We start from the raw sequence: 26,316 nt of genomic DNA on the forward strand, positions 1-26,316 counted from the left end.
CTGAAAATCAGAAGCAAAGGGCATTGTATGGAAGGAAATCAATAAAGAGTGGCAGCAGAAATGGGATCAGGAGATAAGAGGAAGACAACTACATTCCATTCAAAATAGAGTTGGTAATGTGAGAAGTAGGGGGGGAAATAAGAAAGAGGAGAATCATGACTAGGTTAAGAATAGGACACAGTAATCTAAACAGTATACTTCACATAAAAGGGAAGCATCCAACCGGTTATTGTGAGGTACCAGACACTGTAGAGCACATACATATTAGTTCCAGGAAATATGTATTAGAGAGAATGGACATGATGGAAGAAATGAAAAGATTAGGGCTAACAGGAGCTGGAGTAAAGAACATACTGGAGTATATACTGGACACAATAGGAGTTAACTAACTCCAGATGATGGCAGTAGTGCGACATTAAGGATGCAAGCTGCCGTTAAAACCCAAAGAAGAAGAAGAAGAAGAAGAACGAGGAGTTATTCATGAGGACTTACAAATATGTTAAATAACCACATAATGTTATAATTGCAGAAGGATAATATATATATATTTTTTTTTATTCAATACTACAAAACAATTTGTTATAAAAATGCAAGTGATATCTTTTATTGTGAAATATCCCACTCTGATAGTTACCGGAAGTCGCTTTCTTATTGTGGATATCCTCCCACTCCTCCACTGACGAACATGCCTGCAACCACTGAACTGTATTGATACGGTAGAAAGTTTGCTCTGCTGTCAATGCCAGAGCGTTACTTCAGCTTAACGAGTATATGTGACCACCATGGCGCTCATTCCGAGTGATGGGAAGGTCACCGCTGAAGGGATTCGGGGACACCTGGCGAAACTTAATACCTTTCTCAGCGACACTGAAACGAGAAATGTGGCCCTGCACTGTAACGATATCATTGGAGACCTGGGACAGGAGTGCATGATTACAAGGACAGAAAACGAGATGGGTAAGCTTGCGAGCTCCTTGCATGCATGCTCAGTCGTATCATCGCTAAACCCTGTTTTACCGGAGAGTAGGCAAGCGCTAGAACAGACAAGAGAGTGAAAGTTAATACGAGTCATATCTCGAAAACCTTGCAGCTTTCTTTACATCTTCGATATTACCTCAAGTTCAAACTTCCTAGATGCTATGCTTCCTACATCATTCAACTTTATTGAATAGAGCATATAATTATGTAACGTTAGCTAAACCACCACCGACTTGCCTATATTGTGCAAATCAGACGAAGCAGTTCTGATGAACGATTCTGATTATGACCATCTTCTTGTGATAAGCGATCTCTGATGATGTTCTGGTATCAGTCTTTGATTACTACCATCTTGGTTTGTTAAGAGTGTGCACTGTTGTGAGATGCTTGAAAAGAGAGTGTGCACTATACTGAGATGGTGTGTGCACTGTTGTGAGATGCTTGCAAAGGGAGTGTGCACTATACTGAGATGGTGTGTGCACGATTGTGAGATGGTTGTAAGAGTGCTACAGCCAAAATGTTTTGCAACCTGAGATGATTGGTAAAAGATATGATATCTGATATTTTTGCTAGTTTTGTTTGGCTGTGTAAGTCCGACGTAAGTGTTTATCATTCTATTGTGTTGTGCTGAAATGGTTTTAGATATAATCCAATGTCAGATTTATCAAATAGGCTAGGCCCTAGTCCTTATCTTTGTTGTACTCTTAGCACTTGTACTTCCCTCTTAGGTCTTTCAGCGCACTTGTTCCTGGTTATGGGTATGCACTTTGTACTTTGTTGTACATCACTCTGGATAAGAGCATCTGCCAAATGGCAATAACGTAATGTAAAGAGTGAGACGGTTGTAAGAAAGTGCACAGTTGTAAGAAAGTGCACAGTTGTGAGATTGTTGATAAGTGCTCCAAATTGTTTTTCAAGCTCTGTTTGTTATGTGAAATTGAATTGAATTATGATGAGACCTGCAAAACACCCAATATTTTGGCATTTTGGCAGCTTATGGTATTGTTATTCCAAATATTTGCATTCAAAGCTCTTGTTCGAAGTGTTCATTATGTTTTCTGCCTGGTTCTACTCATGCAACTGCTGCACTGAGATTAGAGACACAAAGTTTTTTCAAAAAAATCACTTGGACATTATGTTTATCCTGTATTTAGACAGTACTTGCTTTGGGATAACAATCAATACTGTAGTTTTGGCCATGTTCATCACTTAGCTAAATGGCTTGCTGTCATATCAGAATTGTTTTGGCTGTTTATGCTGGACTGGTAGTGTTTTCTGGTTACATTTTGACATAAAATCGAGCAGATGTTACCTTTGGTTGCTCGTAGGCAATTGGAACTTAGGTAATGATTGTATTTCTGAGGTTGAGGTCGACAAAGTTTCCTGTGTGTAATACTGAGGCATAACATATGGCCAGACCAGCTGGTATGTTTTTCATACAATAAAATGTAATATTCACACACATCCTCTCCCTGGAAAATCAAATGCACTTCCATTGGAATAAAAGGGGAAAAACTTAAAATGTTCCTCACCCCTAGTTCATATGTAATCTCTTTGTCAAGTTCTGCAGATATCACTACTATTCTCAAAGGAAGACGGACTGCTTGGATTTCTCAGAAAGTCTCTGAACAACAAAGAAGTAAGCTGTATGGACAGAGGCATTCTTTAACAGATTACTTAAGTGTTATTTCCCATGTCTGAGCAAGCCTTTCATTTCCTGCAGCTCATCGATGCCAGAGTTGAGATCCTCAGTCTTTTGGAAAAAGTCCTCCAGAAATTGTCCTCAAGTGTTAAAGGTTGGGAGAAGAACTATGCCGTTGATATCAAGGTACTCAACCTTACTAATGGGTTCATCTTCTAGATGTACCCTTACAGCTAAGGATCTGTATGCAACAATAGAGTAGCCTTAAATGTATAAATGTATACATTTTTAAAGAGACAGTAGAACCCATACATTTCATGTGTATCTTAGTATCTTTGTATGTGAGCACGCTGAGCTGATGCCCACCATGGCAGGTCCCTCTTGATGTGATTGAATATGTCAGAGTCTGGTAATGAATTGAACTCCAGACATTTCATCCCCACATGGGAATAGATGGAAATGTCTAAATGGATTTGCCCAGGGATTCGAGTTTGTGGGTTTTTTTCCCATACCAGCACAAAAACATGATTATTTAATTTGAAGTTAAATCGAATGTTTTAGTTATTGGTGTAAACCTGCCAACACAAGCTTTGGCCTTAAAATGGACTCTGCTTTTATATGATATGGTTTGAGAGAGATTTCTGTATTATGTGGGCAAATGGTGTGGATTGTGGGGTGACATGGCTCAGGCAGTAAGAGCAGTCGTCTGGCAGTCGGAAGGTTGCCGATTCGATCCCCCGCCCGGGCTGTGTCGAAGTGTCCCTGAGCAAGACACCTAACCCCTAAATGCTCCTGAGGAGCTGGTCGGCGCCTTGCACGGCAGCCAATCACCATTGGTGTGTGACTGTGTGTATGAATGGGTGAATGAGAAGCATTAATTGTACAGCGCTTTGGATAAAGGCGCTATATAAATGCCAACCATTTACATTGTAGCTGTGCATCTATTAGATTATGGCTAGCAGGTTGTGTGCTCACTGTAAATGATAATACTGAATAATTCTTCATTTTGGCATTTGTGTAATGAACAAAAATGTAGGAGGTTTTATCACTTTTTAAAGGTATTGCACACCTGTGTTTTTCTTCCTTCTGGCATGTTAAATACATTACGCACATTACAGAGAGCAAATGTTACATTCTGTCTGAGTAGACTGTCTTTATTAATGCCTTTTTTTATTATTATTATTATTATTATTTGCAGGATACGTGTCTCGTTGTGTATACCAAGGACAAGGCAGCCAAATGTAGAGTCCCAGCACTTGAGCTTCTCATCAAGGTAGATCCTCAGCTGAATTGTATTTGCTGTTGCTGTTGCTGTTGCTGTTGCTGTTGCTGTTGCTGTTGCTGTTGCTGTTGTTTGTGTCGTTTAATTTACATTTACATTTTTAATCCAAAGCCACTTACAAGTGCATAGGTTCTTCCAGAAGTTAAACCATCACATCCATAAGTAGTAAAATACACATGAAGTGTTGTTCTAAATATACAGTCATCATAAGTGCAAAAAAATTTTTTTGGGGGGTTAGACAAGAGGGATAGGGATATCAGAAAGGGGGGCGGGGGAAATCAGGAGGTAGGACTAAGGTACAGTTTGAAAAGGTGTGTTTTTAGTCTGCGTCGAAATAGGGGGAGGGATTCTGCTGTCCTGACAGTGGTAGGCAAGTCATTCCACCACTGAGGAACCAGAACGGAAAACAGGCGTGAACGTGCAGCTCGACCGCCAGGTGCTCATAGTGAGGGACCATAAGGCGACCAGAGCTGGCAGACCGGAGTGGTCTAGCTGGGGAGTAGGGAGTGATTAAGGATTGTATGTAAGGTGGGGCAGTCCCCTTAGCAGCCTGAAATGCCAACCCTGAATCGGATGCGTGCGGCAATAGGAAGTCAGTGGAGGCCAATGAGGAGCAGGGTGACATGAGCCGACCTGGGCTGACTGGTGATCAGGCGGGCTGCAGCATTCTGGACCAGCTGGAGGGGCTTGATGGCACCAGCTGGGAGACCGGCTAGGAGGGAGTTGCAGTAATCCAGGCGGGAAATGACGAGCGCCTGGACTAGGAGCTGGGTGGCTCTCTCCGTCAGGAGATGACAGATACGGCGTATATTGTAGAAGAAGAACCTGCAGGTTCTGGCAGTGGAGGATACTTGTGGAGCCAGGGTGAGGCAGTTATCAAGAGTCACCCCAAGATTCTTTGCCATATGGGAGGAGGAAACTGCAAAGTCCTCAACAGTTTTTTTTTTTTTTTTTTTTTTTTTTTTTTCAATTTGAAATGCTGGTTGTGTTTATCAGTGTCCATCTCCTCAGTCTCAACTCTTGATTTCGGAGAGTAGTGCCAATGCGATAACTGTGGAATAAGTAAAATGCACTGATTGCAAGTGCATGCTGGATATAATCTATACAGACTCAAACCTTGACTGTTTCAGTACCCAACCCTAATTTACCTTTAGGGTAGGGTGGTGGTAAGTTAGACAAACTCATGTGAACAGGAGATTGTTGTTGGTCATGTTGATGTTGTAAAGATAATGCTTACTCATCCTCCAGTATACCGTATTGCTGCAGATATTTCTGTAACAGTGCAAAAAATGATGCTCTTTAACATAAGCCTGCCTTTAATTCCCCTAACTGCATCAGGTCCTGTACATTACTAAGGATTCTGTCATAGTTCAGGACTTCAAAGTTGGTGAAATCTTCAACAAGTTTTATGGCGAGCTCTGTCAGAAGCATAAACTGCCTGACACAGGTGAGTACTCCTGTTTTATTCCTGCTATTCAGCACTTTAGTATACACATATACAATTACATTGACATTCCCCTTATTCAATATTATCAATTTTTCATATTTTTTTTCTTGCCATTTCCAGGCACCATAAATGAGGTTTCTGCCCTGGGCTTTACAATTGTCAGTTTCCAAAGGGAAAGTTTCAAATTATAAGTCAATTATTAGGATAGTTATTGGGCTACTGCTCTTTAATTTTCAAAAGGTCTGATTTACTTTGCGTTACTGTGCTTGTCTTTTCTGTAGTACTGGGTAACATCTATGAAGTTCTCGGAGTTCTGGGTGAGGTGCAGCCAAGTGATATGGTCAATCATTCCGATAAACTGTACAAGGCTTACTTGGGGGAGCTGAAATCTCAGGTAAAACCATTATCTAGGATCATGTTTTAACCTGCTCTTATATTATTCCTTCTTGGTGCCCCTGTACCACACCTGTATAACCCCTGTACTCAAATTGTTGTTTTTGTACTGTGTTTGTTTTAGATGATGTCTCATACAAAGGAACCCAAGCTGCCTCTTGTTGCTGGGTGCCTAAAAGGAATTACTGCACTTATGGTCAATTTCACCAAGTCCATGGAGGAAGGTATGCCTCTTACTTTGAATGTGTTCAAGCCATGATTTGCAGGTGCCTGATCGACCAGTAGGGGGTCGCTGGTGCGTAATGAGATGCTATCATCCCATCTGACTGAAGCCCTCCATTCCAAATCTCCGAAATTGCTGCTCTCCTAGGATTTTCATACACACCAGTCTCTAGAGTTTGCAGAGAATGGTGCGAAAAACAAAAAACATCCAGTGAGCAGCAGTCCTGCAGGCAGAAACGAGTTGTTAATGAGAGAGGTGTTAAGAGGAGAAGGGCCTGACTGGTTGACAGGAAGGTAATGCAAATAGCCACGCATTACAACAGTGGTATGCAGAAGAGCATCTCTGAACACACAACACATTAAACCTTTAAGTGGATAGGCTTCAGCAGCACAAGACTTAATGGGACTAAAAAGGAAGTTAATAAATACCTTATGAAGTGCTCACTGGGTGTGTATATATAGCGTTTTGTCACAGCAACTTACTGTTTGAGCATAGGGGAAAGTGTTTCACAAATTAAATGTATTATTATTATTATTATTATTATTATTATTATTATTATTGTGCATTAAAAAGGTAATATTGTGGGTTGTAATATTTTGAGTCTTACTGAGTAATTTCTAAAAATGTTTTATTCATTTTCCATCTAGATCCAGGAACATCAAAGGAAATATTCAATTATGCTCTGAAGGCAATCAGTCCTCAGGTAAGTGACATCATGCTAATTACTAGCATCTGTTTAACTTTCACGTAAGGCATTTCATCCATGAATTCCATTTAAAACCTAGAGCAGGGATGCATCTCCTTCTGTCCAGGAACAGGAAGTTGTATATTGAACCAGCAAAAGGATATCATGGTTGCTGAAGGCTGCAAAAAAGTATAATTATAACATTTTGATCCTGGCTTTGCACTAAATAATAACATTTATAAAAAAATGAACTCTGTAACATGCCATGTACTTCATTGGTATATTTAAAATATAGGTGAAATGTCTCACTTGTGCCAATGTTAGAAATGACTGAAAATCCAAAATATTACTTGCTTGTGGGAGGGAGCCCATAGTTCTTTTTTATGTTCCTGTTCAAGCTTCTTGGAGATTGACTGACATAACCATGGCAGAGATCTAGACCCCCCCCCCCCCCCCCCCCCCCCCAAGTCAAACCGTTTAGAACACGTAGCCATAGCCGTTGCCATTTGAATCTTTTGACATGGCTCTATTCTGGTGGTACTAAATTGGTACCGTTTTCCTATAGCATACGGCTTTTATAATAGTTTGAGAATGGCTGTGTCCTCTGCAATACATGTATATAAACCATTTACGGGTGCATTAACTGTAAATACATGCACACACCTTCCTCACTCATTTTTCAGCTAAACAGCCTAAAATAGAACAGTGCATAACAGGTGAAAATTGGCCCCATTTTTCTTCACCGCAAAGAGGTCAAATGCATTTTTGATTACAAATCTAAAATTGCGCGAAATCAAGAAAAAAAAAACAACAGAAAAAACATGTCTTTGTCCCAAACATAATGCAGCTGACTGTATGTAAATGTGTATATAGTGTATATAAAAATGTGTATATTGCCTATATAAAATGTAGTTCTCATTCATACAATATTTGTATCCTTTTTGTGTGAAAGGAGGAACTGAAGCGCTATGCCGCCACCTTCGGTAAGTTTTGTGTCTCCGTCGTAGACCTGGCCTCATTGCTGGCTGTGTATTGCTGTGTGTCGTGGTTGTATGACAGTCCATGTGTGACTGCTCTTCACAGCTGGGCTCAGACTGTTTGCCAAGCATGCTGCGCAGTTTAGCAGTTGCCTAATGGATCACTACAGGACAGTGTTTGATGTCATGTCCAAATTGTGTGGTCACCGGAATGGCGAGATGAAGAAGGCCAGCTACTATGCACTGGAGTCCTTTCTCAAACAGGTAACTGGCTGGCTCATGGAACTGATTTTGTATATATAAGAGTCAGGTTCTTGGTAAGACATTGATGCGTCTGCTACTTCCAGATGTTTCAGCATCTGAGGTATTCTGTACTTATCTTAGATGTAATAAATTATCTTTTATCACATGCCGTATCACATCCACCCATTTCCATATTTAATAAAGGGGATACCCCTATATGCAGATATTCCTTTATTCCTTTTATAACACCCATTTCCATCTCTAGCAGTAAAATGCTACGATCATTTAAGTCAAAGGCAGGAGTCTGTTCCTCTCAGTTTTATTTCACACTGAATATTCCACCAACACTTAGCTAACGATCATGAAAATATTGAAACGATCGCTTGCTTGTTTTATTTCTGCTTTTGTGATTTATTTATTGTTTGAATCATTTCAACAGGTTGCTGTTTTGGTAGCAGAGGACGTGGAGCTTCACAAAAGCAAGTTGAAGTTCTTCATGCAAAAATTCTGTGACATCATCAGGACGATGGAATCCACGCACAAGGAGCTCTCCATCGCTGTCCGAGGATATGGACTTTTTGCAGCGGTAAGTGTCTTCCTCTGCGACACTGGGCTTATTCCAACTGCTTATTTTTCTCGACTTTCTTGCTGCTGACCTGGAAATTGACCAGGTTCCGCCATCTTTAGGGAAATTCCAATCCCTTAAATGTTCCTTCTTGGAGATAGTAGTAGAAGTTAGGAACTCCCTATCTTTCCTTCAGCTCAACGTATTTTTGGGAAAGCCTGACATATAAATGATGGAATGAGCCCACAGACCTTGGTTCTGGGATACTTTGGGATACTGTGCAGAACTTGGTTTGAGCATTGGGGGCTGGGTGGGTGATGTTTCCCTGGTTTATGGGTAGCTTCCCACATAGACTGATGGAGATGGGTGAGTAGGGGGGGTTGTGTAATGGATTTGTTTTGTTTTTTATTTCTCACTGATGCTTTGATTAAAAGCAGTAAGTCTTGTTCTTTTTTTTGCGGCATTAGCCATGTAAAGTTGTGTGCCCCCAAGACGTGGACCTGATGTTTACGGAGCTCATCCAGCGCTGCAAACAGATGTATCTGACCGAGTCGGACACCGAGAACGACAACCTCTATCAGCTGCCCAGCTTTCTGGACTCCATTGCCAGCATCCTCTTCCACCTGGACAGGGTAATTCATCACTGGGGACTTTGATTCTCAGGAGGATCGCGGCCAAGCAAGTCGCAAGTTGCAAATTAAGCAAGTTGCTTAACCTGAATTACTTGTGTAAATATCCAGCTAAGCTGCGAGTGTTGCTCTGGCAAAGAGCAACCTCCTATTTTAAATGTAATAAAGGCGAAAGCTTGGGCCACTGTTTTGTGGCAGAGGTGATTGATTTACGATGAAGAAATAATAATCTGATACTATTTCCAATTGAACATTGAATTAATGTCTACATTTTATGGGCATTGGGTGTTTTCTGGTCTCTTGTTGCCAGACCCTTGTTCTAATGTTCCTTGTTTGTAGATTCCGGAGGTGTACAGGCCGGTGCTGGAGCACCTGTTGGTTGTTCAGATTGACTGCTTCCCCCAGTACAGTCCCAGAATGCAGCCCATCTGCTGCTCCTCTGTCGTCAAGGTGCTGCTTGCCATAGCGAACAAAGGCCCTGTCCTCTGGAACTTCATTGCGACTGTGGGTAAGTGGGAGTTTCAGGCCCAAATCAGAATTTCAAATTTTTTATTGTAGGAAAATAATTATATGTGAGCATAGATACTGAAATGCATTTTTCCCCTCAGGATTGTGTTTTTCCAGGAAAATCTAGCTGCAGTTGTGGAATAATTCAATAAGCATCCATCATATTGAGCTAATGTCTTTTCAAATATTAAAGGTACAATAGGTACGATGTTTGTGTTAAAACATGGTTACAAGACCATTGCAAATCGTTGAAAAAGGCCGACGTTGACTCACCCTCTGCCTGTTTATAGTCCTTAAATTTGTGTTTTAAAATATACAGTTGACAAACTGACACTCTGTACAAAAACATTGTATAGCTGTACAATACTTCAAGCTCATTGGTTGAAAATTAGTTCTAATTGCCAAAAATTAGTTCTAATCTCAGTGCGTTCACAGAGAAGAGGGTGGGTTTGCTGCTGCTATTCCTCTCTTGACCATTAGAAGTCCAAAATTACCGATTGTACCTCTAAAGCCTACTTTGTTTGAATGTTTTGGGCAATCAAATGGATAGTTGTGTAAAGATATATGACTTGACTGAGTGTTGTGTTTTTGCAGTGCATCAGGGCATGGTTCGGGTCTGCTCTAAACCTGCGCTTCCACCCGAGGTGAGGTCCTGCTACTTCTGCTACTGCAAGCTCACTGTTCTAGATTATTATTTAGGAGGAGTTGTTGTTCAGAGAGGAATAAATTTTAATAATTGTGTTTGAAAGGGGAATTTAGATTCTTACGCAACTATTAACTATCAGAAAATAGTCGGTAGCTGTTTTGAACTTGAAATTTCATTGTTTTTCTGAAATCTCAAAGCTAAAGAATATGAAAATATGGTGTACTTAATGTCTTCATGAGCAGAATTAATGGGTTATTGTCCCTATAAGGAGAGGGACCTACTGGATATACCAAAATGGAATGGATTCACTAGGCTTGTAAATGTCAGAATTGGAAATGGTCTTATCGAGTTCAGGTTTACTGGAGGACCACTTCTCTGTGGATGAGACAGATGGGACAATTTTAACCAGACCAAATAACCATTAAGATGCAGGACCCCGTTGACCCCTTTATGGCAAATCCATTATTTTATAATGAAAAATATTACAAGTTTTTTATGAAAAATGGTCACGGGAATGTTGAATGCTGATGGTACTGTGCTTTCCCTCCCTCGGAGAAGGCTAGCTCTCAGGCTCACATAAGATCTGTTGAGGAAGAAGACTGGTCCCAGTTTCAGTCTGGCAAAAGGAAGGTCCCCTCCTACCGGGACTACCTGGATCTGTTTGGAGGCCTGCTTGACTGTGACCACTTAAAGGTACTTTTCAGAATTCATAACATAACATTTTACCACCTTTAACAAATTGTAAAGAGGAGCACCCTGATTGGTTTAACTTCTAGGAGGCCTGTTTTAATGTTAAGGTTTAGCATTTAAGTAACATTTGAAGTCAGGATTTGCAGTTATCTTGTGATTGATGTTTGTTGCTTATGTTCTGTTTTTATGTGATTGCCTACCTGTTTCAGCACTCTGGAATACTTGACGGGGCTTTTGAAACGCAGGTTGCTGCACTGAAGAGTCTGAACCATCTGCTATATGATGAAATGATTAAATCGGTTCTTAAAATTATTGAGAAGCTTGACCTCTCTGTGCATAAACTGACCCCTGAGGAGGAGGAGGTAAGATTAGAAAGGTTTTTTACATTGCAGAGTTAATCTGAACAGTGTTTTCCATTGTGGTACCCTCAACCCTAACAAACTTGTCCTGTTGATTTTTCCACTTTATTTAGTATGCTAAATGGTAAATGGTTGGAATTTATATAGTACCTTTATCTAAAGCGCTGTACAATTGATGCTTCTCATTCACCCATTCACACACACACACACACTCACATACAAACGGCTATTGGCTGCCATGCAAGGCACCAACCAGCAGGCAGAACCAGCTCGCACCAACACTTCGACACACCCAGGGCGGGATGGAACGGGCAACCCTCTGACTGCCAGACGACTGCTCTTCCCTCCTGAGCTGATGTCGCTCCCCTAAACCATGTACACCACGTTACAGAAAGGGGATGATGCCAAAGCCATCCAGATGACGTCCACTGACCCGATGGTGGACATCCTACCAAACAAGCCCAAGGACTTCACTGCCTTCATCAACCTGGTGGAGTTGAGCAGGTGGGACTCCAGCGTCAATGGGCCTGCGTAACTCTGGGCTCATTCCAATCGCTTGTTTTTCTCCTCTTTTATCTTTTACCTGCTCCTGACCCGGAAATCGACCGAGGTCCGCATCCTTTGCGGAAGTCTGACATACTGTATAAAAGATCGACCTGTGGATCCACCTCTCACCCCGTCTGCCATGCATTTGACTCATCTGTGACCGTCGACGTTAGAAGGAGCAAAAGAGGAGAAAAATAAGGGATTGGAATGAGCCCAATGTCTCTTGTTAGTGAGGAGTTTGACCTGTACTGTTCCTCTGCAGTGAGCTGCTTTTGCGTAAACGCGTGGAGTACTTTGAGCAGTGGGTTTACCCTCTGAGTCACACGCTCATCCTGCAGTCCACACGATTTCCCCTGGTCAGCGGCTTCTACAAGATGCTCTCTGTCACCATGAAAATAGCCAAGAAAATAAACTACTTCAAGGTATTCTGATTTCAGTTTTTCGCTTTCATAATGGTAGTCATTCCGTTTACTGTTTTTTGTAGAAATAGATTTGTGTATAGATCTAGTCATTATTAAATTGGCTAAATGGGTATATGTACTTAAATATTCTTTAGATATGGTTGCTTTCATCCTAGTCTGTGAGCAACGCTAGCCAGAAAAAGCTTGTGCAAATTCCATCTCATCCCAGGTAGCATAAATACATGCCACTATAAAGGCTGTTCATTCCTATTTTAGCTAACCAAGCTCTCATAAGTCATTATTAAAACAGTTGGTGGTAAAATTAGCCTGGATTTAATACATGTTTGAAAGTGAAAGCTGGGAAAGCTGACTTTACCGAGTCAGCACAGTTAGATGAACTGGGCATGCTGAGCTGCTTGTGTCCAGGATTTTGGTCAGTACTGCAGTCATATTCATTGTTCCTTCTCCATTTAACAGCATGTAAACACCAAAAGCTTTGAGTCCGCACCTCAAGACCCAGAGAAGTCTGCTTGCTTTGCACTCTTTGCGAAGTTTGGAAAGGAGGTATTTTCATACTCTTGGTGGCTGTTTTCCTAGTTACCAGTTTTAGAAACTGAATGAATGTACAAAATTAATGTGTTAGAAACAGAATGACGGTTGGATTAATTCCATGCTGAGTGAGAGAGTTGAATTTATAGTGCGAATGAGAGGTTATGTCATTTAGGAGTGATGGTTGAATAAATCCGACAACAAGTTGAATGAATTATATGACGAGAGACTGCGGAATACATTTTGTGATTACTGAGTTAACTGCTGAGTCAGAGTTGAATGAGTTATGACTGAAAGTTGAAGAGGTTCTTAGCTGAGTGAGCAATGCTGTTTTTCCAGGTGTCGGTACGGCTGAAACGCAATAAAGATGAGCTGCTGGCATCTTGTTTAACCTTGGTCCTCTCCCTACACCATGACATCATTGCTCTCGACATCACTACATATATACCTGCCCTCAAGGTAGGAACTCTTAGACGGTAGTGTTAGCTCCGTTTTCATGACTTTAATCCCGTCCCGACAATCGGACAGTCAAGTCAGTCTGCAAATACCTCATTTACATGTGGGATTATGGATAATATGAATGTCTGAAAATATTTGCTTCTAAATATGTTTTTCACAAACCTCACTCTTATTGGAGTATCCCTTGCGTAAGGGAAATTGTTATCTTACAGGAGGCTTGTGTTGCGCGTACTTTAAGCAGTGTTAATGCCAGCCCTCTGAACCCACAGGCAGCGTTCAGGCTGGGTCTGAGCCACCCTCCCCTGGCCATCGCGGCCCTGGATGCCCTGGAGGAATGGTCCTCCGGCCTGCCCCGGGACCTCATGCAGCCCTATTACAGAGAGGTCCTGCCCTGCCTGGACAGCTACCTCAAAACTGCCACTGCAAATGGTGCGACAAGCTCTTCCATTGACTGTGCCTCGATCCTTCACTTTATCTTGAGCATATGTAGCTTTAAAAAAACATTAGCAAATGTGTATTTTAAATCATCCACCTATCTTAATTTTCATAGCGTCCGACCGTGTTTTTGTTGAATCGTCTTGAATCCGGAAACATAGACTGAAAATCTTACATCGTTTCTGGTCACGTTTGGAACTGTGTTTCATTTTGAATTGTTGCACCAGTGTTTTTGTTCTCTGAAATATATAGCATGCTCATAGGACGGTTCTGTAGTAGGCAGAAGAGCGTATGGTACAAGAGGGTATGATGTAATACCGGGTCAGAACAAGTGTGGCTGAGCATCTGCTGTTGAGACCCAAGCCTTTCTTCAGAAATTTCCCTAACATGGATGCTACTGCTTGTTCCTGTTATGGCAGTGAAGGCTTTCAGAATCTTTGAAAATACTTACCCATTTTCCTTATTCTCATGTTTTCCTTGTTTTTGTCTGTCTTGTTTAATTATGCCCCTTGGATGATATATACAGTATATTACAGGTAAAATGGATTTATTTATTGTAAATACATACTCATAAATCCATTTTTCAGACGAGAATGAAAATAAGAACTGGGACATGTCGAGTGTGTCCTCTGGGAGAGAAAAGGGGTACAGTAAACTCCTGATGAGACTGCTGAAGAAATCTAAACGCCTGGCGCCGGTAAGGGATTAGACTCTTTCAGTTGTGCCTCAGCTGTTTTGGCAGTTATTTTCCTCACATCAGAGATTTGAGGACATTGATATTGTATAGAATGTTTATTTCAATGAAGCTTTTACTGACACTAGATGCTTATTGTGAATCCATCAATCCATCAATCCATCAATCAGGGACATTTAATTTTTCTGAATGATAGCTAAATGTATTAAATATTGAGTTCCTGTTTGTCCCTGTTTATAAGCGGTGTGATAACAGGTCGTGTGTGATTTCTGCTGTCAGGAGGAAGACTCCCCCAGTGTGCTGGTCAGGCGTAGGGTGGTGCAGCTCCTGGGGCACTTGGGTGGACAGATGAACAGGAGTCTGGTGACAGGTGCTGACCGAAAGTGCTTTAGTGTGCCAGTTTAGCGCTCATTTTGCCTTTTGTAGTAAATGCATCCATTCATTTGCTTTCTAAAGGAAGCTGTTAACAGTCTGTTGTTAACACTGGGTCTTGCAATGACTGAACCAATAACCGATTGGGGTATTTTAGATTCACAGCAAAATATTAATGAAATATTATTGCTGGAAAAGTGGCTCCTCGTTTAAAGTGTTCACTAGTATGTGGTTTATCTGCAATGTGACATGAGTATTAATATTTGTTGTAGGTTTTGCATTTTGCAGCATTTGTGTTGTAGCATTTGTTTCACACTTCTCTATTTGAAATTGACAATCATAAGATGGGTGCATAATTATATACTCTATATATTTTTACATTTTAATTGATCCTGTTTTGTCTAGCTACATCATCTGAGGAAATGATGAAGAAGTGTGTTACTTGGGACTCTGAAAAGACTCTCAGCTTTGCGGTGCCGTTTGCTGACATTAAGCCGATAATCTACCTGGACACTTTTTTGCCACAAATAACAGAACTGGCCTTATCCACAAGCAACAGGCAAACAAAGGTATGCTGTTCAGACTAGGGAATCTGCAGTATATTGGAGAACAACCAAAACCTTGAAATGGATTTTGCTGAAGATTTTGTGTTTAGCGTAGTTTAGACCAGTCTGTAACAATAAGTATGATTGGGCTGTTCAGACTAGGGAATCTGTGGTATATCGGACAAAAACCAAAACATTCCATTTTGCTGAAGATTTTGTGTCTAGTGTAGTTCAGACCAGTCTGTAACAATAAGTATGATTGGTTGTGACGGTGATCGCTAGTCTGTAACTGTAAATATGATTGGACTGTGACCCGTGTAGGTGGCTGCCTGTGAGTTGCTCCACAGCCTGGTGGTGTACATGCTGGGTAAGGCCTCTCAGATCCCAGAGGGGGGGAAGTCAACGCCTCCCATGCACAACCTGTACAAGCGTGTGTTCCCAGTGCTGCTTCGCCTGGCGTGCGATGTAGATCAGGTAAGCAAACGTGAACAGGCAGCCTTGTCTGTGAAACTGAGTGTGACTGAATAGCATTTCATTCTGAATGCTGTATAATGGGTGCAGTTTGCATGTATGATGTTCTTAAGGGCTGGACCGTTAATAATAATAATAATAATAATTATAATAATTCATCTATATAGCGTTTTTCTCACCCGCCAATGGCTCAAAGCGTTTTACTTGCCTCAACCACCACCAATGTGTCGCACCCACCTGGGTGATGCAACGGCAGCCATTTTGTGCCAGAAAGCTCATCCCACACCTGCTCAGTTGGAGAGTGAAGGATTGAAACCATGTAAACAATGTTGTCTTAAAATGTTTGTTTCAGGTAACAAGGCAGCTGTATCAGCCCTTGGTGATGCAGATCATTCACTGGTTCACCAACAACAAAAAGTTTGAAAGCGAGGACACAGTATTGCTACTGGAAGCCATTCTGGTGAATATGTTTCTGTTGTGTCTTACTAAATGCCTGCAACCAGGTACTCTGAATAACTGAAAGCAGCAGCAGCAGATTTGTGCGTTTTAATGTTTTTTTAAGTGTATCGCTTTGAATGTAGTGCTTTAGAGAAATGTACATTTTTAATGCAGTATTTGAATTTAGTGTTTTTGAGAAATACACATTGGGATTGGGCCCTAAATGTATACAGTAAATACTGTACATTTGTTTTAAGCTAATGGTTTTGGGTTGTATGTGTGCTCTCAAACACAGGACGGCGTGGTTGACCCACTCGACAGTACCCTCAGGGAGCTTTGTGGCCTTTGCATTCAGGAGTTCCTCAAATGGTCTATTAAGCAGACCACGCCCAAGCAGCAGGAGAAGAGCCCTGCTAACATTAAATCTCTGTTCAAACGCATCTACAGCCTTGCCCTGCACCCCAATGTCTTCAAGAGAATGGGGGCCGCACTGGCGTTTAACAGCATCTACAAGCAGTTCAGGTTAATTTTGAATGTTTACAGTTCGGGTTTGTGTTCATTACTGGTTTCTTAGATGGTGTGCTTTTGTAAATAACTATTTTTCTATTGTCAAGTTATTATATAAATAAGTGTAATATTTGTATCTGCAGGGAGGAGAATGCACTGGTGGATCAATTTGTCTTTGAGGTTCTGGGAATATTCGTGGAAAGCTTGTCTCTGGCACACACAGATGAAAAGTCTTTAGGTAATAACATTGCCCCCACCTATTACTTATACTTACTTACACTTATACAACAGTTAGTTCTGATCTCACATTGTGATTGGCTAAAAGACATTCAAAGGTGTGACATTATCTCATGATAAGTCCACTCCCAAATTAGCAAAACCAAACCGTCATGTATACGTTCGGTTGATTAATTGTATGACAGATATCATTAACTTCAGAATACTCTGTTCTGTCATTAAAATGAATCAGAGTTACTTTCGCTTTTTAAGTTTTTTTATTTTTATTTATAAAGGTGTTGGTAAAACTGTTGTACAATTGCTGTAATGCACTCATAGTCTGTGAGATACTGTCACTGCTGTGCTGTGAGTCACTGTGAGTCACTCCTGGGGCATAATATGTTCTAAATATGTTGAATTACATGTATAGCAACACTTGGCTGTGGACATACAGTGCCCTCCATAATGTTTGGGACAAGCCCCCATCATTTATTATTTTACCTCTGTACGAAAAAAAAATTACATGTGGTTAAAGTGCACATTGCCATATTTTAATTAGAGTGCGTATATAGATTTTAATATAGAGCATTCAGGATACATTTCTTGGGAAATCTGTCTTGTTCAACAACAAATACAATGTATTTATGTATGCAGGGACACTGCAGCAGTGTGGGGAAGCCATTGACCACCTGAAGAGAATCATCAAACACAAGGCTGCTTCTCTCAACCAGGCTGCCAAGAGACGCACTCCCAGGTTTGAGCCAGGATTCTTTATATGACTGCCAGTTTAGTGTATTGCCCTCATCGGCCTCGCTCTAAGACTGCCCTGTCATATTTTTTAAAGGGGTTTCCCTCCACTCCAAACGGTGTCTTTGTCAGATGTTGTAAAATGGATCTTGCTGCAATGTGGACGTCCTCAAACTGAGTGCAGACACAAGTGCATGGAACTGTTCTATGAATTTGTGCCCTTATTGCCAGGTACGTAGTTTCCATGTTGCTGTATGTCTGCATGGTGCTATACAGTACCTTTTTCGTGACGTGTCATACATTTGCAGAAGCTGTATATTTTTATGTAGCTTAAGCTTTGATATCTATCCAAATTATATTGTCTCCTTTATGGAAAGTTTTTAAGAAGTTCCTATGAAACTCAGGGTATTTTCACGGATGGTGAAGCCAGTCCATAATTAGGGATTGTGGAAGTTCTCTGACGCACACATGTTTGGTAGTGTCCTAAAATGTACATTGTAGCAATAATTATTTATGCATTTATGTCATTGGCATGGGTCTTAATATAAATTTTTACATTAAATCACCATCCTGCTACTCTAGGAAATAAAAACCCAACATTATGGCTTGAGGATCTCTTGAAGCAAGAGGGTGAGGACTTCCTAATCGGTATTTTTGAGGGTGGGGGGTCCCCCGGCTTGTGTGGACTGCAGGCCCAAGCCACCATTCGAGACCTTGAGGGGCCCTTCAGCCTAAGGGCCACACTGCAGTGGATGGACATGTTGCTAGCGGCTCTGGACAGCTACAATACATTCATTGGGCTCCACCTCATCAAGCCCCAGGAGATGCTGGGTAAGGCTTTACTGCATGGGTGCATGAACTTCACCGACTCGCGTTATTGATTTTAGATTACATTGGATTGCGTGTCACTTGGCTGACACTTTTATCCAAAGCAATTTATAGTTGATTTAGATGAGCAGGAGACAATCGTCCCCTGGAGCAATGCAGGCTTGATCAAAGCTCAGGGTTGCTCAAGGGCCCTAGGGCTGTGTGAATCTTATTATGGCTACACTGGGGCCCGAACCACCGACCTTATGGGTCCCTGTCATGTACCTTAACCACTATGCTTGATGTGATTTAAGAAAGCTCTTGTTGTTGAATTCACAGCGTTGAGTTCACTTGAAATGCTACCTTTCAGGTTTGAAGAAGTCAAGCTTTTTGAAGGCTGTTCAGTTCTTTATAACGGAACTGGCTATGCAAGACCTTTCGGCAGCTGAGAACTGCTTCTCTGTGGGACAGAAAACTGCCCTCTTCAGCCCCAAAGAAAGGGAAGATTACAACTACAGCAAAGGCACCATCATTGTACGCCTCATGGAGTTTGTCACAATGGTGTTGCTTAAGGGTCAGCAGAACCTCTGGAAGGTACTTCATTTTATCACATTAAATGTCTGTAAATTAATGTGTGGTTATTTGCGTTACTGTCTGCAAATTCTAGAGACTGTTGTGCATGAAAATCCCAGGAGATCAGCAGTTTCTGAGGTATTGAAACCTCTCTGTCTGGCACCAACAATCATCCCATGGTCAAAGTCACTTGGACCACATTTCTTAGAGCCTAGCTTTGCATTGCTAGCTAAAACTATCTATAGTTATATTTATACTATAACCGATAATCCATGTTCATGTGTAATTATCTAATGCGTATTGTATTTGTTCTAACTCTTCTTTACAGCTTCTTGCAGAGATCATAAACTCTGCATTTGTGGAGCTTGTGGCTGCGATTGTTTGCGAGCCTTCATCCATCGGGTTCAACATGGCAAATATGGAGGTAATGACCAACTTGCCTGAGGTCTGTGTGCCTCTCCTTAAGGCCCTGTTGACGTCACCTTTCAAAGAGAATTTGGAGAGCAGCATCAGGAAGAGAATGTCTCTCAAAAGGTCAGTGAATATTTCATATGTACTTTTATTAATTTTATTACTGCTAAGATTTGGACGTAAGAGCGGTCTCCTGGCAGTCGGAGGGTTGCTGGTTCAATCCCACGCCCTGAGTGTGTCAAAGTGTCCTCGACCAAGATGCCTAACCCCCAATTGATCCCAAAGTTGGTGCCGAGCATGGCCACCAGTTGCCGTTGGTGTGTGAGTGTGTGTGTGAATGGGTGAATGAGAGGCATCAATTGTAAAGCGCTTTGAATAAAAGTGCTATATAAATTAAGTCCATTTAGCATTTAAGATCGTACACATTTAGCATTGAGATGTATTTAATTACATTTTTCTCCTCAGGGTGGAAGAGTTGTTTGATCTGGATCTGTTTGACCCCGAGGCCCGCGCTGGTCATGAACAGCTTCGGCTGATTCTGTCTGCCTGCAAGCAGCTGCATCGAGCTGGACTCCTGTCCTCCATTCTGTGTAGTGAGGTAGGACTATGCTGGAATTACCTAAAAATGTAATAATGCAGTGCATACGTTGTCTGTTGTCTGGAGGTTACCTGAAGTTGCACTGAATTTCTAGGAGTTTCCAAAATTTTACATTACATTACATTATTGGCATTTGGCAGACGCTCTTATCCAGAGCAACGTACAGTTGATGAGACTAAGCAAAATCCATGTCAACTGGTAGGGAAAAATGCCCTTTTTAATATTTCACAGGTGAGCATCGTCTGATGAAACAGATCCCAGTAAAAACAACAATAGCTATACTTGAGTTAACTTTTGTTTTCATTTGCAAAGAAATGACTGAAAGTGAGAAAGCATACCGGCTTTCTGATTTGAATCAGATATCTTACACTTATACACACTTTTCCAGAAGAGGGGGCTTTACCAAATCAAAAAGACATGAAGCTGGGCACTAACATTTCTCAGTATTTTGTCTTCTGAATACCCCTTGTTGACCTTGCTGTAAGACCAGAATGTGCTAGCTACCCCCTTCCAAGAGAAGCAGAGACATTAAGGTCAAAAGCTGTCTGCTGGGAGAGAGACAGAGAAAGACTCCTAGAAAGCACTTAATTCAGAAAGTGGTCTAATAGTGAAAAGGATAAAAATAAAAGGTTAACACACATTGTCAATTAAGAATCAATTAAGAAAATTACCCTTAAATCACCCATGTAATGGTCCCATGTAATGGAGACAAGCATTATTATTGGTCATAAAACCAGTTTCAGAGGTATAGACAGGTATAGATCACTTGGCTAGCTAACTGGGCAAAATGGCATGTTTTCAAAACAAGAAATTACAAATAAAATAACATTACACCTACTTTTGGTAGTTATAGTGGGCATTTCTTAGGTGACAGATATAAAGTTGATTTAATATTGAAGAAAAATGACTTTTCATTGAAGTAAACATATCTTCCAAATATACATTTAGTATTTTAGTATTTTTGCATATACCATATGCAATATATCATTACCAGAGCCCCAGGGTTTATTGCAGCTAGCCTACTGTATGACAAGATAATATTTTCAATATCAAGCAATAACATCATCAGTACTTCCTCAAAGTTCTTGTATACTAGTTGATAAAATGGTGTAATATGAAAAGTTGATGGTCAAACGCAAAGGCAATTATTTATTTGCATCTAATTTGTGTGCCTCATTTGAAAAAGGGCTCCAGTCTTGACAAGGTGCTGGGATCCAGGCTTCTGTCAGGAGTGTATAAGGGGATTGGCCCCAGCGAAGAGAGGAAGGCTCTCCCTACCATGGATGTGAACAGCAGGAATTTGGCAAATGGGCTGCTCCAGCTGGCATTCTCATTAGGAGGACAGGTGGGATTTTTTAGATGTTAGACATTATATAGATGTTATTCCATTTCCGGAATTGCAATTGGATTTCTTTGATCAAGAATGTCGAGTGGCAGTTCACCAAAAATTGAGATTACAGTATGTTCCCACACTATCCATCCATCCATCCATCCAGATAGTTTCCCTGAGATGTGATTTGCTGACTTTTCAGACGCATTTTACTGTGATGTATAATGGACCTCTACGGTAATAAATTCTCAAAAATTTTCATTCGGAAAAACTCCAAACCACAACGTCTCTCACAGTTACTGAACAACAACAGAGCTTAAAAATACACATTTTAATCAAGAACCTTTTCTTCTACTATGTTAACTCGCCAAGCATTTGTTGCTAATCAGCAAGCTGTAGAGATGTATTAAGTTGTATTGAGTGCAAAATGACTCCAGCAGTCTTTGCTGCTTGAGTAAATCAGGACATGAGTTTTCTCCCCATGGCATTTCATACGTTGTTCTCACAGGACTCAAATGTGTGTTCCTTTCAGGGCGAGCAAGTCGTGCACTTGTTGCTGAATACCACCATGCTCTCGGTACCTCTGCCAGAGAGTTCCACTCGGAACTACACCAGCTTTGCCCACGGAGAGTACTTCTACAGTCTCTTTCAGACCACTGTCAATTCTGAGCTGCTGAAGAACCTGGATGTCACCATGCCACTGCTTATGAAGATGACCACCATCAACTCCAGCATGGTAAGATCATTCTAGAACAATTATTGAACGATGTGCTTATGATTTTGTGGTTATGTGTGATGTGGGGCAGCCTGTAGCTAGTAATGGTAAGGTACATAACCGAGAACCGCAAGGTCGGTGGTTGGATCACCGGTGTAGCCATGATAACCACACATTGCTCCATGGCTGGAGTTGTCTCCTGCTTATTGTAATCAACTGCATGTCAGCCAAATAACATACAGTGTAATCACATTGCATGTAATGTAATCAATGTAATTCTGTAATATAACATGTAATAGAATGTAATGAGGAGCTTATAAAGGTATATGGACTTATGCTGCTGTTACTGATGATGTTTGTTACTAATGGTGTTTGATTGTTACTGATGGTGTTTGTTACTGATGGTGTTTGACTGTTGCTGATGATGTTTGTTACTGATGGTGTTTGTTACTGATGGTGTTTGACTGTTACTGGTGATGTTTGTTACTGATGGTGTTCGACTGTTACTGATGATGTTTGTTACTGATGGTGTTCGACTGTTACTGATTATGTTTGTTACTGATGGTGTTTGACTGTTACTGATAGTGTTTGTTACTGAGAGTGTTTCACTGTTACTTAAGGTATTTGTTTGGGCCCGTAGGTCAGCGTCCTCTTGAATGGAATGCTGGATCAAAGTTTTCCGGAGCGGTCACAGCCAAAGAGCCAGGGAAGCAGGCTGGTGGGGCAGATACTGAAAAGCTGGGACTTCCTGCGTCCGTGGTGGACTGGTGCTGGTTCCTCCCCGGAAAGCAAGATGGCCACCCTAACTCTGCTGTCTAAAATGCTGCAGGTACCCATCATCCAGCCAAGCTTTACATTCTCTCCCTTTTTGTAGGATTGCACTGGAAAACAATTTGTTACTTCATCGCCTTGTGTTTATTTGTTTTTTCCAGATAGACTCCACCATCTGCTCAAACCCCAGCCATGAGGCTTTTAATGTGGTTTTCTCCACATACACCAGCCTTGTTACTGACACTGTCCTGCCATTGAACCTCAAGGTAAGCTGCTGCTATGTTTTCATTTGCATCTTCTTTGGGTGAGGAGAACTTAGCTGGGAATTACAGGATCAGTGTTTTAGACGAGTTGGGCATCAAGCAGTGATTGGCCGACCAGCTTGAGGTGCCTTGTTAGCAAGTTGAGATGTGTGGTGTTTATTGGAAGGAGGGAATTTTGTGTTATTAGCATAGGAGTGATAAAACAGGCTGTGGGCAGAAGTCAGTCAAATACACTTACAGTAGACTGTTGAATGGGAGAAGCAATTCAGGCACTCAGGTTGAATATATAACCTTTATTTGACTAGGAAGTCACATAGGGTGATTCAGGAGAGCTGCGGGGAAACATATGTCATTCAGGGGGGCAGTGAGGTTTACTCAAACTAATTTATTTTTGTATGGGCAGATGGTGGGAAATTTTCAGTCCAGATATGATTGTCACCAATGTAATATTTGTGCTTCATTCTGCATGTTTGTCTCTTTTTCTCAGACCCAAACGTTGTTGGTCCTTCCGTTTTTTACCTCTTTGCCGGAGGGACCGCTGGCAGAGCTGCAGAAGGCTCTGGAGCTGCTTGTTGCGTCCCACTTCCCCATGCAGTCCGACGAGTTTCCCAGGGGCTCCCTGGAGTTCAACAACTATGCTGACTGCATCAAGAAAGTGAGTTTCACTCCATAATTACAAATTAACTACGCATTGCTTTATGAGGATAAGAATTTCACTGGTACCCCGAACAGTTATTGGGCTGACTGCTTTAACAGAGAGGAGTTTATTAATTCCAAATTCCTGTACTGCAAATGTTTCATCAGACATTGGATAAGGTTTCCAGACATATTTGCTAAAATTACATTTAAAAAAAAAAAAAATTTGTGCCCATTTATCCTGTATTCACACACTTGGTTTTGTCGAGGAATGTTTGTAATTTTGTGCAAGCAAATGTACAGGTTTCTTATTTTACCAGCAGAATTTGGACATGTTAGGCTATGCAGGTGTGACCATGCATTTAATAAAACTTGAAACAAATTAGTTTAATTACCTTTTAAAGTAAATTTGTATGTCCTGAATGTTGTATATGATAAATTGTTGTATGTTATGTTGTTATATTTGGTGTATAAGCATAGTATGAGGGAGTAACCTGTTCACTTTCTGCCCCCCACCCCTCTCTCGCAGTTTCTTGAGGCCCTGGAGTTCTCCCAGAGTCCTGTGCTGCTGAAAATCCTGGCGGAAGTGCTGTGCCGTGACGAGAGACACATTCTGGAGGAGCTGTTCCAGACTGCGTTTCACAAAATTGCAAAACGGTGAGTCAATGCCTAAAAGACTTCAGTATTTTCAGATGGTCAGACAAACACAGTATTATCTGCACATGATATGAATTTATATGTAGGTAACTTTAACAACCTGTCTCTACCAATATAATATCGGCTACTGGAAATCTTTTCAAAGTGCATTTTTGTGTCAGGCACCTGTCATGAAAATGTGAAAAACCTGAGCACCAGTTTACCCAAACACCATCAGCTACATATAATGAACAGCAAGTAAAGTCAGAATGACACTATAATTATTGGTAGGCCATACGGCAAAGCAGTCAAACAGACTTTTTTTTTACATTTTCTTTAATATGTAAAAAAAATAAAAATAATAATAAAATTGGCAGTATTTTCAATGTATTTTTAGTTAGTAACAGTTTAGTAAGGAACTGTTTCAACAGGACACAGTACTACCCTGACAAATGATGATTCCTTTCAAAATGGCTTGCTCAACAGGAAAATGTGTGAGCATCTTAGCTATCAGGAGTGCAAAATGAGAGGGCTGTTTCTCAATTTGTGTCAACTTACACTTGCCTACAGGTCGAACTGTGAACGACAGGTGTTGCTGCTCGACACAATCTACAGGACATTCCACGGGGAAGGGCCTTCTTCCAACACCAAATGTGATGCTGTGGTGGATCGGATACTGCTTCCCCTAATACTACACTGCAGCCTTGACGCCCTCCGCAAGTTCTTCACCTCTCATGTTGCAGAACTCATGACAACTCTACAGGCCAGGTTCATGAAGGTACCTGCTTTTATACTTTTGGAAACAATTGTCCATAATATTTAAATCCATTAACAGCATGACAGTTTTAATAACAATAACACCAAATATACCTGCACTAAGATACCTGGGTAGACGGGTACCTGCTATCTAGCTACAACTGAAATTCCTGGTTAGGTAGCAACTAGCTAACTAGCTACAGCCATGATACTGGGGTAGATAGCTACTTGCTATAACAATGATTCCTGTGTAGATAGCTTCTTGCTAAATAGCTACAGCTATGATCCTGGGTAGATGGCTACCTGCAACTAGCTGAAGCTGAGATACCAGGGTAGATGGCTAATTGCAATTAGCTGCAGCAAACTTAAAATGGTTGACCTGTTGTTCTGAAAAGTATGTTGCTCAGTGTGTCTAGTACTTTGAGGTACAGGAAGTGATTGGCAGTATATGCATCAGGGACGATGTGTTGATCATTCAGCTTGCATAGAATCATGCTGTCTGAGGGCACGTCTGGCAGATCTTAATCTGTGACAGAGACGGCCAGTAACATGATACATGAGTTCTCCACATACATTCACCGTGCACTTTATTAGGAACATTTTTACTTTATTATACTTACTTATTCATGCAATTATCTAATCAGCCAGTTTTGTGGCAGCAGTGCAATGCATAGTCATGTAGATACTGGTAAGGAGCTTCAGTTAATAGTCACATCAACCATCAGAATGAGGATAAAATGTGATCTAAGTGACTTTGACCCTGGAATGATTCTTGGTGGCAGACAGTCAAATTACCTATCTCAGAAACTGCTGATATCCTGGGTTTTTCCAAATACACTAGTCTCTAGAGTTTTCAAATTGTGCAAAAAAAAAAAAAAAAAAAAAACCTCTAATAAAGTGCTTGTGTGTGTATATTAACGTGTTTGGACCTTCTGGTGTTTAATCCATGATAAATTATAATGTTTATTGATGCTTTCTTCAGTCAATTGAAGTTGCGTTTGAGGCCCAAATAAATAAGAAAAAAGGCTGCTACAAGCTACTGGAAGTGCTATACTCACGCCTTCCCAAAGTGGACGTCTATTCTAAGGATTCGGAGATCAACCAGGCTTTCTCTGGAACAAGCACAGTGGAGGGAAATGAGCTGTCCAAAACCCTGATCAAGTAAGGACCCCAG

At 41.1% G+C, this 26,316-nt stretch overlaps 1 protein-coding gene across 1 annotated transcript in view; it reads left to right on the forward strand.

Annotated features, from left to right (window-relative positions):
• The first annotated feature begins 782 nt into the window (after window positions 1-782).
• prkdc (protein kinase, DNA-activated, catalytic subunit) overlaps window positions 783-26,316 on the forward strand; it is a 50,201-nt gene continuing 24,667 nt past the window's right edge. Inside the window, exons 1-42 of the mRNA XM_061217111.1 lie at window positions 783-957; window positions 2,541-2,617; window positions 2,702-2,806; window positions 3,819-3,893; window positions 5,241-5,349; window positions 5,631-5,743; window positions 5,867-5,966; window positions 6,613-6,668; window positions 7,603-7,633; window positions 7,734-7,891; window positions 8,310-8,456; window positions 8,903-9,067; window positions 9,404-9,572; window positions 10,166-10,215; window positions 10,776-10,910; window positions 11,117-11,269; window positions 11,658-11,770; window positions 12,075-12,234; window positions 12,691-12,777; window positions 13,102-13,221; window positions 13,491-13,650; window positions 14,244-14,353; window positions 14,630-14,720; window positions 15,128-15,291; window positions 15,589-15,741; window positions 16,091-16,198; window positions 16,472-16,698; window positions 16,827-16,921; window positions 17,554-17,653; window positions 17,744-17,877; window positions 18,229-18,477; window positions 18,824-19,047; window positions 19,355-19,560; window positions 19,903-20,035; window positions 21,222-21,380; window positions 21,898-22,101; window positions 22,721-22,909; window positions 23,013-23,117; window positions 23,602-23,769; window positions 24,280-24,407; window positions 24,957-25,164; window positions 26,125-26,303. Of these exons, the coding sequence (XP_061073095.1) occupies window positions 783-957; window positions 2,541-2,617; window positions 2,702-2,806; window positions 3,819-3,893; window positions 5,241-5,349; window positions 5,631-5,743; window positions 5,867-5,966; window positions 6,613-6,668; window positions 7,603-7,633; window positions 7,734-7,891; window positions 8,310-8,456; window positions 8,903-9,067; window positions 9,404-9,572; window positions 10,166-10,215; window positions 10,776-10,910; window positions 11,117-11,269; window positions 11,658-11,770; window positions 12,075-12,234; window positions 12,691-12,777; window positions 13,102-13,221; window positions 13,491-13,650; window positions 14,244-14,353; window positions 14,630-14,720; window positions 15,128-15,291; window positions 15,589-15,741; window positions 16,091-16,198; window positions 16,472-16,698; window positions 16,827-16,921; window positions 17,554-17,653; window positions 17,744-17,877; window positions 18,229-18,477; window positions 18,824-19,047; window positions 19,355-19,560; window positions 19,903-20,035; window positions 21,222-21,380; window positions 21,898-22,101; window positions 22,721-22,909; window positions 23,013-23,117; window positions 23,602-23,769; window positions 24,280-24,407; window positions 24,957-25,164; window positions 26,125-26,303 (5,792 nt within the window). The remainder of the gene's footprint in view (window positions 958-2,540; window positions 2,618-2,701; window positions 2,807-3,818; window positions 3,894-5,240; window positions 5,350-5,630; window positions 5,744-5,866; window positions 5,967-6,612; window positions 6,669-7,602; window positions 7,634-7,733; window positions 7,892-8,309; window positions 8,457-8,902; window positions 9,068-9,403; window positions 9,573-10,165; window positions 10,216-10,775; window positions 10,911-11,116; window positions 11,270-11,657; window positions 11,771-12,074; window positions 12,235-12,690; window positions 12,778-13,101; window positions 13,222-13,490; window positions 13,651-14,243; window positions 14,354-14,629; window positions 14,721-15,127; window positions 15,292-15,588; window positions 15,742-16,090; window positions 16,199-16,471; window positions 16,699-16,826; window positions 16,922-17,553; window positions 17,654-17,743; window positions 17,878-18,228; window positions 18,478-18,823; window positions 19,048-19,354; window positions 19,561-19,902; window positions 20,036-21,221; window positions 21,381-21,897; window positions 22,102-22,720; window positions 22,910-23,012; window positions 23,118-23,601; window positions 23,770-24,279; window positions 24,408-24,956; window positions 25,165-26,124; window positions 26,304-26,316) is intronic.

The sequence above is a fragment of the Conger conger genome, chromosome 13 (genome assembly GCF_963514075.1).
Source record: "Conger conger chromosome 13, fConCon1.1, whole genome shotgun sequence".
NCBI classification, from domain to species: domain Eukaryota; kingdom Metazoa; phylum Chordata; class Actinopteri; order Anguilliformes; family Congridae; genus Conger; species Conger conger.